Source organism: Anabrus simplex, chromosome 2 (assembly GCF_040414725.1).
Source record: "Anabrus simplex isolate iqAnaSimp1 chromosome 2, ASM4041472v1, whole genome shotgun sequence".
NCBI lineage: Eukaryota > Metazoa > Arthropoda > Insecta > Orthoptera > Tettigoniidae > Anabrus > Anabrus simplex.
The window spans coordinates 838,279,662-838,294,592 of record NC_090266.1 but is presented as its reverse complement, the minus strand read 5'-3'; the positions used below and the strand labels follow the sequence as shown (position 1 = coordinate 838,294,592).

The 14,931-nt window shown below is 39.2% G+C and overlaps 1 protein-coding gene across 1 annotated transcript in view; it reads right to left on the bottom strand.

Moving 5' to 3' along the window:
• Positions 1–14,931, bottom strand: part of PGAP3 (Per1-like protein PGAP3) — a 108,216-nt gene that overhangs the window by 75,080 nt on the left and 18,205 nt on the right. Inside the window, exon 4 of the mRNA XM_067139475.2 lies at positions 12,315–12,439. Coding sequence (XP_066995576.1) covers positions 12,315–12,439 — 125 coding nt within the window. The remainder of the gene's footprint in view (positions 1–12,314; positions 12,440–14,931) is intronic.

The following is a 14,931-nucleotide window of genomic DNA, read 5'->3' as shown; positions in this document are numbered from 1 at the left end:
GCCCGTTTATAATGAAGTAAGAGCAGCAATCGATTCCCTTAAAAATTATAAAGCACTGGGAGAGAACCAAATCGTCACAGAGGTATGGAAGAATGCTAATGACCAAACTGTTCAGAATCTACATAAACATCTTATAGATATTTGGAATACTGCTACAATGCCTGAAGAGTGGAATATGGCAATAATTCAACCATTGCATAAAAAGGGCGATAGATCTGATCCAAATAATTATCGGGGAGTATCATTATTGGATATTACATATAAGATTTTATCTAAGATTATCTATAACAGAATACAGGGACATCTTGACTGTGAACTAGGGGAATATCAAGGTGGATTTCGTCCAGGAAGAAGCTGCCCTGACCAAATCATCAGTTTAAAATGGATTATGAAACATCATAGATCTAGAAACAAAAATTTAGTTATTACGTTTGTTGATTTTCAAAAGGCGTATGATAGTATACATCGTGAATCACTGTTGAATGTCCTTCAGGAATTTGGTCTACATTCCAAACTTATTAGCCTGATTGGTATGACTCTTAAGAATACTCAATCTAAAGTTAGATTCAGAAATGAGTTATCTAAATCATTTGCAATTACAACAGGCCTCCGCCAGGGAGATGGACTTTCGCCATTATTGTTCAATTGTGTATTGGAAAAGGTCATGCGAGAGTGGACTAAGGTATGTCCTCCAAAAGTCAAAATTGGAAAAAATATCAAACTAAATTGCTTGGCATTCGCGGATGATCTTGTGATACTGGCAAATGGTTTCGAAGAGGCTAAAGTTCAATTGGAAGAACTTGCAAATGTAGCGAAAAAAGTTGGATTGCAAATTTCGTATGATAAAGCAAAAATAATGCCTACTTTCAGAACTTTAAATTCAGAGCTATTATTAAATAATAATAAACGAATTGAAATTGTAAGTACATTTAAATATTTGGGTGAAAATCTCACTTGGAATTGCAATGAAAATCCATCAATAGAGAGCAGAATATATAAACTGAAGCAGGCACAACGGATAACTTGGCCTACATACAAAAAGAAATGTCTTTCGATTAATGCTAAATTTAGGCATTATAACTCTGTTATTAAACCAGAAGCAACTTATGCTTGTGAAACATTATTTAAACTCAATACTAGATCAACAACAGAACGCTTACAGCGAGTTGATCGAAGGATACTCAGGACGATCATAAACAAGAAACATCAGATGGATGGGCAATGGAGATTGTTGCCGAATGAGGTTATCTATCGGGAAAGCGAGTCCATCACAGTCACGATGAGAAAAAGAAGAATTGCCTTTTTTTTGTCATATATTTCGACTAAGTGATAACAGAGTTTTAAAACAATTATTTAATTACTTTTGGAATAATAAATCAAAAAACAATTGGTTTAAAGAAGTCCAAAGTGATTTGGAGGAGTTGAATATTACCATGCAAACCATATAAAACAGAGGCGAGAAAAGTATTTTGAAGAATAAATGCGCTTCCTCTGACCACTGTACAGAGGAAACAATATGTTATAACGGATGCGGAGAGGGCAGCCAGGTCAACCAGACTCAAGACTTTTTGGGAGAAGAAAAGGAAGACAAATTTGTTGTAGTCTGATTTAAGTGCTCCAATGTGGGCGTAAACTCTGTAAATAAATAAATAAATAAAAATATATAATACAAACCATCTACTTGCTTACAAAGCAGCATTTATGTGTATTTAATGCATGCAAAATATGATTACGTTTTGCAAGCTGAAATTTACATTAATATACTAAATTTAATCAATACTAAGTATCAACAAGTAAGAACAAAATAACATTTTGTAAAATTGCCACTAAACCACACGTGATACGCCAAAACTAATTTTTTTCTCGAATTCTGCGCTAAATTCATAAAACCCACTTATTTTCCTTTTTACCGCACAAAAAAAGTTTTTTTTTGCAGGCTAGTGTAAATGAACGTGCTGGTGAGCTATGTTCGATATCTATATTTCTTTCCAAGCAAGAAGATCATAACAGATTGAACTGTTTTGGTGATGCTATGTGACAGTGCTGAAAGTTCTGAAGCTGTCCATCCAAACACAGTGTTTTTACGATCAGGCGTTCGCAGATACTATCTGCCCTTGAACTGAAGGGATAATTTCAACATCTCATTCTCACACATGAGTAAGAAAGATAGGAAGGTGTTGAAATATTTACGTTTACTGGGGAAGTGTGTTTAGAGAATTTCTCTCAGCGAAATACAAGCTAGGCTGACAGTATTGCGGCATCAGATTAGTGTGATGGAAGTTTAAGACGTTCTGTAAGCTGAAATTTGTATTCAAAATGTCTCTTGGCAAGCCAAATAGATGCTGAACACTGATAGTGGTATTACACATAAAGTTTTATACAGTCAGTGAGAAATATAATTTACAGTGTGTATGGCTTTTTAAAGAAGCTTTCAAATACAGAAGGGTGTGAGAACACAAAGTTTTCTCAAAGCCGGGAGATGACGACTCAAGCTTACAGTATGAGTGTACACACTGTGTCCAATATTCTTTCTGAGGGCAGAAAGAATGCTGGAATAGGGAATAAGCCCATGTTTAGATCACCAGGTCAACATTGCACAGTTCAGAAACGTGTAACAAATTGAGACAATTTAGAAAAGTGTGTTTTACGCCAAACAATATTTGACTTGTACCATAATGGGAATTTCCAGCAGCCAAGAAATTGGTGTACTTAATGAAGAGGAAAATTAACAAGGGCTCTGTATCTTCCATGTACACATTACTGAAATCCCTTGGTTTCAAATACAAGCGAGGCAATGACTGTAGGAAATTCGTTTTAAAAAGAAGCGACATTGTTGACGCCAGACTAAATTTTTTTACATATAGTGCATACTCTACAGACCTCTGGTGATGACAGACCATACTTCTATCTGGATAATAATAATAATAATAATTTCGTGTGGCTATTTCTAGCCGAGTGCAGCCCTTGCAAGGCAGACCCTCCGATGAGGGTGGGCGGCATCTGCCATTTGTAGGTAACTGCGTGTTATTGTGGTGGAGGAGAGTGTTATGTGTGGTGTGTGAGTTGCAGGGATGTTGGGGACAGCACAAACACCCAGCCCCCGGGCCATTGGAATTAACCAATTAAGGTTAAAATCCCCGACCCGGCCGGGAATCGAACCCGGGACCCTCTGAACCGAAGGCCAGAACGCTGACCATTCAGCCAACGAGTCGGACTTCTATCTGGATGAAACCTGGATTAATCAGAACCACTCCACAGAGGACATATTGCAAGATTCATCTGGAAGAGGGGGCCTACAAGTACCCGTAAGAAAAGGAGGAAAGGCTGATCATACTTCATATAGGGTCAGCAAAAAACGGATTTGTATGAGACATTACGCGAGTTTTTCGTTCCCGTCCTCACAGCAAGGATTCGGATTATCATTTGGAAATTAATTCTGACTCATTTAAAGACTCATTTGTTCATCATTTTCTGAATAACTTGGAAGAGGGATTGATCATAATAGCGGATAACGCTAGCTACCATTCTAAAGTAATAGAAAAACTGCCCAACACTAGCTCTCATAAATCAGATATAGAACAGTGGCTGCAGGAACACAACATTTTATACGATCCAACAGACACAAAGCTGGAGTTACTAGCCCGAGTCATGCCATATTAAACATTTGAAAAAGGTATTAATTAGATCAGATCGAGCTGGAATTAGGCCACCAAGTTATCTGCTTGAATCCACATCATAGCCAATATAGTCTGATTGAGATGATATGGGCTAAAGTGAAGGGTGAAGTAGCCAAGTTAAACAATACATTTTGACTTGTGGACATGGAATGATTCACAAATGAAGCTCTTGATAGAGTTATAATCGAGGACTGGGAGACACATGTGGCACATACTGAAAAACTACAGGAAAGGGATTTTCACAGAGAGTTGGAAAGGGACAACACAATTCCAAAATTTTAATAAATTTTAGGGACAGTGACTCTGACCCTAACACAAGTGATGATGAAGAAGAAGAAGAAGAAGAAGAAGTCATAGCAGTTCCATTGTAGGACGTATCGGCTTTTCAGTCGAGAATGTGTTTCTAATTTTTATTATTTAAGTATAATAATGAATAACAGCCTGTGGCATCCCGAAAGGCCCGGTGCAGGTCGAGTCGATGCCTTATAGGCGATCAGTGCATCTGTGAGGATGGAGCCTTATCTGTGATGAATTCTAATGCTGAAGACGGCACCCAGACCCCAAACCATTGCAATTAACCCGGCTGGCAAATAAACTCAGCACCCCTCGGTCCAAAGGCCAATATGCTAACCATTTAGCCATGGAGCCGGACATTCTTTCAGTAAATGTAGTGTACTCCTAATATTACTAATAGTGCTAATAATGTGTGGCCTCCAGAGAGGCCTCGTGCAGGTCTTTCAAGTTGATGCTGCGTAGGCAACCTGCGCATCTCAGGATGGAGCCCTACCTAAGATGAAATCTAATGCCGAATGAAACTTAAAATCCCCAACCCGACAAGGAACTGGTACCTGGAACCCCTTGAATCAAAGGCCAGCCTGCTAAACAGTGCTAATATATATGGATTGACCCAATAAAAGAGAACTGGCTCCACTGAATTAATTTATGTATTTATTTTACCTTATAAGGACACCACAGGAAATCTTACTCAGAATGCCATGTGGAATACATTACATCTTATCAAATAAAAAACACAACCTCACATGGGTTGAGAATTGGATGTCATCTTCCGGAGGGTATTGCTCTACACCTGCCTCATATCATAAATATATCCATGTGTAAGCTTCGTTGTAAGCATGGGTAATTGTAGGATTAGGGCTTCTATTACCTACATACATGCATTTCAATTCGGAGTGCATTGTGTTTAAGAAGAACAACATGTGTACATTGCGAGCGGAGAACTGTGTCAAATCTCTCTACCTCTCACTCATCTGTTAAGGTGGCACCAATGCTCAGCAGGAAGCACGCTCCTGGAGGAGCCCATGTTCATAGTTGTTCTGTGTTTGGTATAGACAAAAAGTTGTTTTAGGTTAAATGACAACAATAACAACAATAATCCCTATATATAAAAGCCAATGGTTCATGGTGTGGGTTACTGTAGTCACATCCTAGTTCATGAACCATGGGTAACGTCTGAGTGGCCTAGTAAGTGGTCCTGAGAGTCGGGATACCAGATGCTATGGAATGGGAGTGGGCATCTCGGACATATTCTGAGTCATGATCCTCCTTGTGCTCAGGTGGCTAGGACTATACAATCCACCGTGGTCCCTAACCCGTTAGAGGAGAGATTCTCACTGGGACTATGTGCAAATAGGGTAACATTCTGCTTCATGAATTTACTGAGCTCAGAACATCTTAATCAAGCCTCGGACCTATGGGAGTAATGGAGTCCCACTCCCATTTGACAGACGAGGGACTCCTTGGAAACAACTTGGCGACAAATATTGGATTTCGATGATGAGCTATCAATATTAATGGGGCTTATGGAAAAAAGTAGAACTGGCTCAGTCAACAAAGAGGATGCATCTGGATGTGCTAGGAGTAAGTGATATTCGGGTAAGGGGAGATAACGAAGAAGAGAGAGGAGATTATAAAGTGTACTTGACAGGTGTTAAAAAGGGAAGGGCAGAGTATGGGGTAGGACTGTTCATCAGGAATACTACTGCACACAACATAGTTTCTGTCAGGCATGTAAATGAGTGAATGATGTGGGTAGATTTGGCGATTGGAGGAATTAGGACGAGAATTGTCTCAGTGTATTCACCATGTGAGGGTGTAGATGGGGATGAAGTTGACAAGTTTTATGAAGCATTGAGTGACATCACAGTCACAGTCAACAGCAAGGAGAGGATAGTTCTAATGGGCAATTTCAATGCGCGAGTTAGAAATACAACTGAAGGATATGAAAGGGTGACTGGTAAATGTGGGGAAGATATGGAAACTGATAGGAATGGGAAGCATTTGTTGGACTTCTGTGCTAATATGGGTTTAGCAGTTACAAATACATTCTTCAAACATAACGCTATTCACCGCTACACATCGGAGGGTAGGGGCACCAGATCCATAATAGATTATATACTAACCGACTTTGAATTCAGCAAATCTGTTAGGAATGTGAGAAGTTTTCCAGGGATTTTTCAAAGATACAGACCACTATTTTATCTGTAGTGAACTAATTATCTCTAGGCCTAGGATAGAGAAAATTAATTTTTCTGCAGATGAATAAGGGTAGAAAATCTCCAGGATGAGGAAATTAGACAGAAGTACATGGATATGATTAGTGAAAAGTTCCAAACAGTGGACAGTAAGCAGGTTCGGGATATAGAAGGAGAATGGGTGGTATACAGGGATGCTGTTGTAGCAAGGGAATACCTAGGAATAACTGTGTGCAAAAGATGGGAAAAAAGCGAACATCATGGTGGAATGATGAAGTGAGAGCAGCTTGTAAACGTAAAAATAAGGCATATCAGAAATGGCTCCACACAAGGGCCGATTCAGAGAGGGAATTGTACATAGACGAAAGAAACAGAACGAAACAGATAGTTGTTGAATCCAAAAAGAAGTCATGGGAAAATTTTGCTAATAACCAGGAAAGGCTAGTTCAAGCAGCAGGGAAACCTTTCTAGAGAGTAATAAAGAATCTTAGGAAGGGAGGGAAAAAGCAAATGAACAGTGTTTTGGGTAGTTCAGGTGAACTCATAATAGATCCCAGGGAATCGCTGGACAGGTGGAGGGAATATTTTGAATAATCTTCTCAACGTAAAAGGAGATCTTCCTGGTGGTGTTGCAAACAACCAAGCTCATGGGGAGGAGGAAAATAACGTTGGTGAAATTACACTTGAGGAAGTGGAAAGGATGGTAAATAAACTCCATTGTCATAAAGTGCAGGAATAGTTGAAATTAGACCTGAAATGGTGAAGTATAGTGGAAAGGGAGGGATGAAATGGCTTCATACATTAGTAAGATTAGCATGGAGTGTTGGTAAGGTACCTTCAGATTGGACGAAAGCAGTAATTGCACCTATCTACAAGCAAGGTAACAGGAAGGATTGCCACAACTATTGAGGTACCTCATTGATTAGTATACCAGGCAGGCCGATGAACTAGAGGTTAGGCCCCTTTAAACAACAAGCATCATCATCATCATCATCATCATCATCATCAGTATACCAGCCAATGTATTCACTGGCCTCTTGGAAGGGAGGATGTGATCAGTGGTTGATAGGAAGTTGGATGAAAACCAGTGTGGTTTCAGACCACAAAGGGTCTGTCAGGATCAGATTTTCAGTATGTGCCAGGTAAATGAAAAATGTTGCGAGAGGAATAGACAGTTGGGTTTATGTTTCGTAGATCTAGAGAAAGCATATGACAGGGTACCAAGGGAAAAGATGTTTGACATACTAGGGTCTATGGAATAAAGGGTAGATTATTAAAATCAATCAAAGGCATTTATGTTCACAATTGGGCTGCAGTGAGAATTGATGGTAGAATGAGTTCTTGGTTTAGGGTACTTACAGGGATTAGACAAAGCTGTAATCTTTCACTTTTGCTGTTTATAGTTTACCTGGATCATCTGCTGAAAGGTATAAAGTGGCAGGGAGTTCAGTTAGGTGGAAATGTAGTAAGCAGTCTGGCCTATGCTGATGACTTGGTCTTAATAGCAGATTGTGCCGAAAGCCTGCAGTCTAATATCTTGGAGCTTGAAAAGAGGTGCAATGAGTATGGTATGAAAATTAGCCTATCGAAGACTAAACTGACGTCAGTAGGTACGAACTTCAACAGAACTGAATGTCAGATTGGTGGTACAAAGCTGGAACAGGTAGATAATTTAAAGTATTTAGGTTGTGTGTTCTCCCAGGATGGTAATATAGTAAGTGAGATTGAATCAAGGTGTAGTAAAGCTAATGCAGTGAGCTCGCAGTTGCGACCAACAGTGTTCTGTAAGAAGGAAGTCAGCTCCGGGACAAAACTATCTTTACATCAGTCTGTTTTCAGATCAACTTTACTTTACGGAAGCGAACGCTGGGTGGACTCAGGATATCTTATTCATAAGTTAGAAGTAACAGACATGAAAGTAGTGAGAATGACTTCTGGTACAAACAGGTGGGAACAATGGCAGGGGGGTACTTGGAATGAGGAGATAAAGGTTAATTTAGGAATGAACTCTATGGATGAAGCTGTACGCATAAACCGGCTTTGGTGGTGGGATCATGTGAGGCATATGGAGGAGGATAGGTTACATAGGAGAATACTGGACTCTGTTATGGAGGGTAAGAGAAGTAGAGGGAGACCAAGACGACGATGGTTAGACTCAGTTTCAAATGATTTAAAGGTAAGAGGTATAAAGTAAATGAGGCCACAGCACTAGCTGCAAATAGAGGATTGTGGCGATGTTTAGTAAATTCACAGAGGCTTGCAGACTGAACGCTGAAAGGCATAACTGTCTATAATGATAATGTATGTATGTATGTATGTATGTATGTATGTATGTATGTATGTATGTATGTATGTATAAAAGCCAAATACCACTCACTGATCATGAAATCTCCAGATTCAAAAGATCTAGAAAGCTGAAATCAGGAACATAGGTTCACCTCTTGCCCTAAAGATGTACAAAGAAAGGATTTTTCAAAATTCATTTTCTACACTAGATTTAGGTCCTTTGCCAAAATAGCATAGGCTAATATAGGCGAAAATTGAATTTGTCAAACAAGGATGAGACCAAGATCATTTTAAGTCTTCCGATGCGAGGAGCAAATCTCAGGAAGTCCCAAGGGACACCGGAAACCACGTTTTAAGGCTCTAAATCCAACTTTTTTCAAGTTATTGGCACCACACTGCCACCGCTCTACAATCAAGGTGCTGGAGAGCAGATGGTGATATACTCCAAAACAAGGCAATCAGAAGCATTACATCTTCCACTTTTCAGATTGCATAAGACATGTAGAAAGATTACAGGAAGAAGATAAATTATTCTAACAGAGATTTTCACAGTGCCCACAGTTTGCTGTCTCATTTACAGCAATACGATCAGATGTGCTTCTGCATGCTGCTTTCTCATATACAGCAATGTCCAATTCCTTGGTTGAATGGTCAGCATAGTGCTCTTCGGTTCAGAGGGCCCCGGGTTCAACTCCTGACAGGGTCAGAGATTTCAACCTAAAATTGTTAATTCCCTTGCTTTGAGGACTGGGTCTTCACACTGTCCCCAACATCCTTGCCACTCGCACACCACACACAACATTATCCTCCATTATGACAACACGCAGTGTCCTACCTACACATGGCAAATGTTGCCCACCCTCGTCCTGGGTCTGCCTTACAAGGATTGCACCAGGCTAGAAATAACTACATGAAATTATTATTTACAGCAAAATGATTAGACGTGCTTCTGGGTTCTATCAAACAGCTTTATACAGTTCAATGAACTAACTTCTATTTGTCGTACGTCTTTTTTTCTTTTATATCTATCTTCTGTCTTTTATTCTGAATATTTTCCATCTTTTCAAACTCATTTTGGTCACAACCCTATAGTTATTCTACCAGGCTTGCCTAGAGTGCCTGTATGCTGTAGTTCCTGTCAGTCATAGCCTACTCTGTTTTCCATTTCTTTTGCATATCTATCTTCTGTAACTAGAAAAGCACAGACAAGCTTCTGCGTGCAGCAATCTCATTTACAGCAGTATAATCAGACGTGCTTCTGCATTCTATCATGCAGATCACACTGCTTCGTACAGCTCATTAAACAACTTGCAACTTTTATTGTTCAAACACATCTTCTAATCTTCTCTTCTTCTTTTCTTTTATTCTTAATACCTTCCACATTCTAAGATTCCTTTTGGTCCAACGTTATACGGTAGTTATTCTACCAGGTTTTCCTTTCTGTTTACCTACAGCTCCAGTATACAGTAGTTCCTATTTCTCATAGTTGACTTTATTTCCTTTTTTTTTTCTTTTCATAATAGGATTCATTAGGCATTGAGTTCATTGCTATTGGTGGTATAATGGTACCTCATGGTGGTACGGTGGTGTACCTACAAAGAGGGACAGGTCCTATTTTTTCTATTCCCTATCTTAATGTATAATAATAATAATAATAATAATAATAATAATAATAATAATAATAATAATAATAATAATAATAATAATAATATTATTTGCTTTACGTCCCACTAACTACTTTTATGGTTTTTGGAGATGCTGAGGAGTAGAATTTAGTCCTGCAGAAGTTCTTTTACGTGCCAGTAAATCCAATGACACAAGGCTTACGCATTTGAACACCTTCAAATACCACCGGACTGAGCCAGGATTGAACCTGCCAAGTTGGGGTCAGAAATCTTAATGTATGGCACTGATTTGCTGGCGCCTCAGGTGTGGGTTAGTGTCAAAGAGCACATCTGTAACAAGTTGTGACTGGCAGTAGGAAACAGGGGCCTGCCATTATAATGAAAACTCCTCAACTCAAATGTGTCTGGAAGTAGGAAATGAGGCCTGCCATTGCAATGAACACTCCCCAAATGGATTGTGAGTGACAATAAGCAAGGGGGCCTGCCATTATAATGAAAACTCCTCAATTCAAATGTGACAGCAAGTAGGAAAGGGGGCCTGCCTTTGTAACGGGAACTCCCCAAATCGACTGTGACTAGCAGTGGACAAGGAAAGGGACTTGCCATTATAATGAAAACTCCCCAACCCCGACTTAATATGAGAAGCGACATATGACGACCTCCCCGTGGTGTTTGTCGAGTAATGCTAAGAGCAAGGGAATCTAATAAAATCAGAATGTGTACAATATATTACCTAGAGTTCCGCATACAATGTAAGAATTCCATAACGAATCACAGTACATGAGCTAGAAATAATAATAATAATTCAGAATTTCATCCCACACGAGTTCTTTAATGTCCGACTCGTTGGCTGAATAGTCAGCGTCCTGGCCTTCGGTTCAGAGGGTCCCAGGTTTGATTCCCGGCTGGGTCGGGGATTTTAATCGCTTCTGATTAATTTGTCTGGCTCTGGGACTGGGTGTTTGTGTCCATTTATTATTAACACTCTCCTCTTCATATTCAGACAACATACTACCAACCACCACAGAAACACACAACAGTAATTACATCCTTCCATATAGGGTTGGTATCAGGAAGGGCATCCAGCCGTAAAACAGGCCCAAATCCTCATGTGTGATGCAGTTCGCACCCGCAACCCCACAGGTGTGGGAAAAAGTGGTAGGAAAAGGAGTTCTTTAATGTGCTGGAAGCCAATGGCAGGGAGTTGTTACATTTAAACAGCATCAAATGACACTGATGTCAGCCAGGATTGAACCTGATATCTTGGGGAAATAAGAACATCATTTAACTGACTGCACCACTGAGATCAGTATTCTTTAGATACCTTAGATACAACCTAAAGCAAGACAGCCCTTTATTTATGAGTACTTCTCTTCAACAAGGAAAACACTATAATCTTTTCCTACCAAAATTGGTACATAAGACATAGACATGGCTAGAAGAGAAACCTGGTGCATGAGGTATGGTAATATACACCACTACTGTTTTTTCCTTCCTTATGGTTTGCTATTTAAAGAACTAATAATAGAAAGAAACAAACAAGTGACAAATTAATTCATACATAGAAAGACAGGCACATAAGTAGGAGCAAGTAATAGGATAAACACAGTGACAGATAAGCCTTGGAAGAGGGGTATAATAAAAAAGGAGACAAGGACAAATGAGAAAACACGAAAGGACAAAAACAATCACTGCATCTTCTTACACTGCTATCTTCAAATAGATAGGCTCTCTCCCCATCAATCCCCATTCTTCTACATCTATTTCTTCACAATCCCCGACGAGTTTGTTTCTGCTTCCCAGTTTCATCAGTAAGGCACATGAGGGGTCATCTTGACATCTGCTATGCACTCTGAAGAAAGCCCTCTGGTAGCATGTGAAATGACCGGGCGAGATGGCCGTGTGGTTAGGGGCGCACAGCTGTGAGCTTGCATCTGGGAGATGGTGGGTTTGAACCCCACTGTCGGCAGCCCTGAAGATGGTTTTCCGTAGTTTCCCATTTTCACACCAGGCAAAGGCTGGAGCTATACCTTAATTAAGGCCACGGCCGCTTCCTTCCCACTTCTAGGCCTTTCCTATCCCATCGTCGCCATAAGACCTATCTGTGTCGGTGAGACGTAAAGTAAATTGCAAAAAAAAAAAAAAGGGAAATGAAATCAGGTTTCTCATGACTATAGGGATAAGGGTTCACTAATGTGTGTATGACTGTAATCATAAATATAACAACAACTTACCTTATGAACATGCAGCATAAGGAAAATGCAAGTATTGAAAATGCACATAAGTAATCCATTTTTTCAGTGAATGGAATATCTCTAGCGTGGAAGACTGCTGACCAGAACCATGCATTTATGCATACCTTAAAAGAAAGAAGACAATGAGTCTCAGTATCATATGAATCCATTATATTTCAATATAACAATGTATACCGCCTCTCCCACCTATTGTAACTATACTGGGTGGTCCACCAGCCACTTGCAATTTAGTTTAATGCATCCCATTGCTTTTACTACAATTCTGAAGTACTACACTGGCCCTCTCCCTAAAACAGGGTAATATAATGAGATATATGGTTATGGGCTAGAAGACAGCAGGAATCGTGTGAGCGCCTGCATTCCTTCATTATGGGTACCTCGAATGAGCCCGTAAAACGAGCACAGATATGAGGAACACGTACCTTACAACAATGTCACTACATTTATATAAGAATGTAGAAAGCAAAAAATGGATGGACAATGTTTTATAGCTTACACTTATAAATGACAATGAAGATTCAAGATTTTAAAGTGTTCTTTCTCACCATATTTTTAGATGTAATATGTTTCAGTGTTTATTTTGGATATTTCAGCAATTATGGTTTTAATTAGAGATGGGCACTATCGACTAGTCGGGCGATAGTCCCTTCAAACTATCGACTGAATAGTCGAATGTTTTCAGTCGAACAAAAGTATTCATTACTTCCTGTTGAGAAGACTGAACAGTCGAATGATTTCAGTCAAAAGAAAGCATTCATATAACGCAAGTAGTCAGTCCATGAAAAACATTCGAATGTTTCCAGTCGAAACTCTCCGTATCAAAAGTGGAGAGTTGTGCTTTTACGAATTCAACTGATTTTAACGCAGTTTACCAATAATTAGAAATCACCTGTATAGACACCCATTAGAACAAAATTAATGTTATATTGAGTGACTTACAAGTTTATTCAAAGGGACTCACGTTCGCAGCCGAGGAGTCCACACCACTCCACATTAGGAATAACAAGCTGCACCACCTGGATATGCCAGGTCCGTATTCCATTCACTGACAGGCGACAGTAGATACCATATCCTTAATGCAGTTTTCCATGGAGTTTTCTACATTCATTCCTGGCAAATGCCACAATAGTAGACTACTGTACCGTGGGCGCATACCCCAATCCCAGATTTTTATAATCACACTATCGAAGAATTCACAGTTGCGCAGGTTAAAATCCGATTTACGCACTCATCCGTACATGGCGCTAATAAATAGGGAGATGCCCTTAATACGAATCAGCATCATAGGCATGGTCTTTCTTGGTGCTAAATCGACAGTGAAACGTAGAAACACGACAATGAGGCTCTATTCCCGAACAGTGCTAACAATAATATTATGTAAAATTTGTTGCTGTAGTACACAATCAAGATATATATGAGAATAGCCAAACACACTACTACTGTATATTCTAGATTATTATTGTAGTTATGCAGATTTTTATAGTTATGTCTTATTTATGAATAACGTAATTAATATAAACAAATATCCAACGAAATAAAGAGCACATAAATGACAAGAGAAAATCGCCACATTAAGTATGTACCTATAAAGTCAACATATTATATATTACATATCCAAAATGACCATAAACCGATAGTTCCATTCGCTTCCGCGTCGCTGTGACGGGAATGCGACTGAATTCAGTCGACTTGTTTTGTGCTGACTGGACAGTGAAACGTGGAGAGATCCGTGACGGGAATGCGACTGAATTCAGTCGACTGGTTTTGTGCTGACTGCAGAGCAAAGCGTGGAAAGATCCGTGACGGGGACTGCGACTGAATTCAGTCGACTTGTTTTTAAAAGTAGTCGACTGTTACGATAGTTTAAACTATCGACTAGTTCGATAGTTATCAGTCGATAGTGCCCATCTCTAGTTTTAATGTACTGGCTGATGATGACCTCACAAATCAAGGTCTAATGCATGCCCTAATGAGCGTTCTATGAAAATATTTTTATATGTGTACTGAATAGATGGAGCTATACAACATCTTGCACATCTAACAAATGAAGATTTGTTACAATAGCAAGGCTTCTCAGATCACCTATTGGAAAGCACACTTGATTAACATTCAATTTTTTGATCATCCAAAAGTTTTGTGGCAAATCACACGAATTGTATCATATAAAAAAATGATCTGTGAAGACAACTGATGGTGAATAATAGATTTAATTTTTATACTATCCTTTCTGGAATTGATTTCACACACTTGATCTAATAAAAATGCAGAGTTTTGAATAGGCGTGATAAGATTTTTTTACCTACTTCTAGAAACAGACATCAAATGGTTGAATGAAAGGAGTGCATCATGGAGGAATCACTTTGATAGTGCATGTCAACAGTCTTTCATCATCCTGAAAGATTTCATCATACGATGCTGGATTTGTTTGCTCTGCCTAAGATTCGATTAAAAGAAGAAAGTTTTCATTTGTTAAAGATTTTCAAAGCAACATGCAAGAAGTTTCTTATACAGAATTATCATAAGTTTCCCAGATGTGATGATGCCATACGTGTACTTTCTTTGCATACTCATTCACCATCTTCTGAACCCTGGGACC